Below are 1,382 nucleotides of genomic sequence, written 5' to 3'. Positions count from 1 at the left end.
TCCTGCTGGATCCTTTTTCAGTCAGTGCGTGGAATGAACTGTCACAGAATTCAACCGCTGTTACCCATTTACTCAATATTTATTCTTATTCAGGAGCAATCATTCTTTAGAGTATAACTGTAGCCTTCATTTAGAATACACACCCCAATTACTACACTAAATACATTACCTATAACATCCTAAGCTGTTGGTTGTTCCCACAGAGTATTTGTGTACCTCTTCGATACGGCTGATTTTATCTTTAAAACACCTCTCTGATACAAGGTCTGACACCCTCATTTCCCTGAACCGAGATCTCACGTCAGTGAAGTGAGAGCTAGAAAAGGTAAGGCCAAATAGATCAGATATCCACTGAGTCCCTCATCTAACAGAACACCTTACACAATTAAATCTACAGCTCTAATGGACCTCCTTTACACTGGTTATACAAACCAGGCCTCAAGAAGTTCAGGTTGGAGACCCAAACCAGAAGAAACAACCAACCTTCCCCCTCATTTGGAAAGCTTGGAGAGGCAAACTGCAAAGACTAATGACTATAAAGCTCTAAAGTCCTGCTGCACCCAGCTGCGGGGCTTCAACGCAGGCCCTGCCTCTATAGACAAGCACCCGGGTTGTACTCACACTGATGCGCTCTTCTCTGTCATCAATGCGGACTTTATCTTTCTTCCAGTAGATTGTAGGCTCAGGGTGTCCACGAGGCGGCTGGCACTCCAATATGGCAGGCTCTCCAGCTGCCACCACCACATCTGTAGGGTTTTGGCGGAAGTCATCCCGTAGCACTGGTGAAATAAATGAGGAAAAAAGAAAAAAATCACTAGAAGTGATGCCATTGCAAGTGGGGGGAAAAACACATGCGGGTACACACAATACTAAACAAGCCTCAGCCATTATCAGGTGATGACTCTGCATCCTCTATTTACTGTAAGAGATGTCATAAAAGAAGTTGGTGAGGAATGACCTTTTGCCCAATGGAAGCAGATTTCACATACATGGTTTTCTCTTCCCTTGTTTTTTCTCCAGATAAGAACATAAGAACACTTCTCTGCATTTAAATTAGAAAGACCTGTAACACCCATTACTCTTTTTAACCTTGACAGGGTCACATCCCAGAGTTGCAAAACTAGCATTGCAGGTCTGACATGGAGATCTTTTCATAACAGAAAACAACATGCTGAATATCTGGCTTGCCCGGATTCCCAACTCAGCATAAGCTAGGTAAAGAAGTGACCCAACTGATGCTGAACTGCAGAGTCACACCTATATGAAAGGTACTGTTATTATTACTGTTACTATTGTTATCACCAAATGCATGCCGAAGAGATCACCCGTGCTAAAAGCTGTCAAAGAAATCTAGCTGATGGTACTGTGCTTCCAGCATATTT

At 43.1% G+C, this 1,382-nt stretch overlaps 1 protein-coding gene across 1 annotated transcript in view; it reads right to left on the bottom strand.

Annotated features, from left to right (window-relative positions):
• Nucleotides 1-779, bottom strand: part of LOC104406498 (roundabout homolog 2-like) — a gene marked incomplete at its 5' end in the record, with an annotated part of 12,466 nt that extends 11,687 nt beyond the window's left edge. The window contains one exon of the mRNA XM_010015488.1: nt 622-779. Coding sequence (XP_010013790.1) covers nt 622-779 — 158 coding nt within the window. The remainder of the gene's footprint in view (nt 1-621) is intronic.
• Between the last annotated feature and the right edge of the window lie 603 nt (nt 780-1,382).

Source organism: Nestor notabilis, unplaced genomic scaffold, assembly GCF_000696875.1.
Source record: "Nestor notabilis isolate BGI_N333 unplaced genomic scaffold, ASM69687v1 scaffold9555, whole genome shotgun sequence".
Lineage (NCBI taxonomy): Eukaryota > Metazoa > Chordata > Aves > Psittaciformes > Psittacidae > Nestor > Nestor notabilis.
The sequence above is the reverse complement of the archived record's forward strand: the minus strand, read 5'-3'. Positions and strand labels throughout refer to the sequence as shown.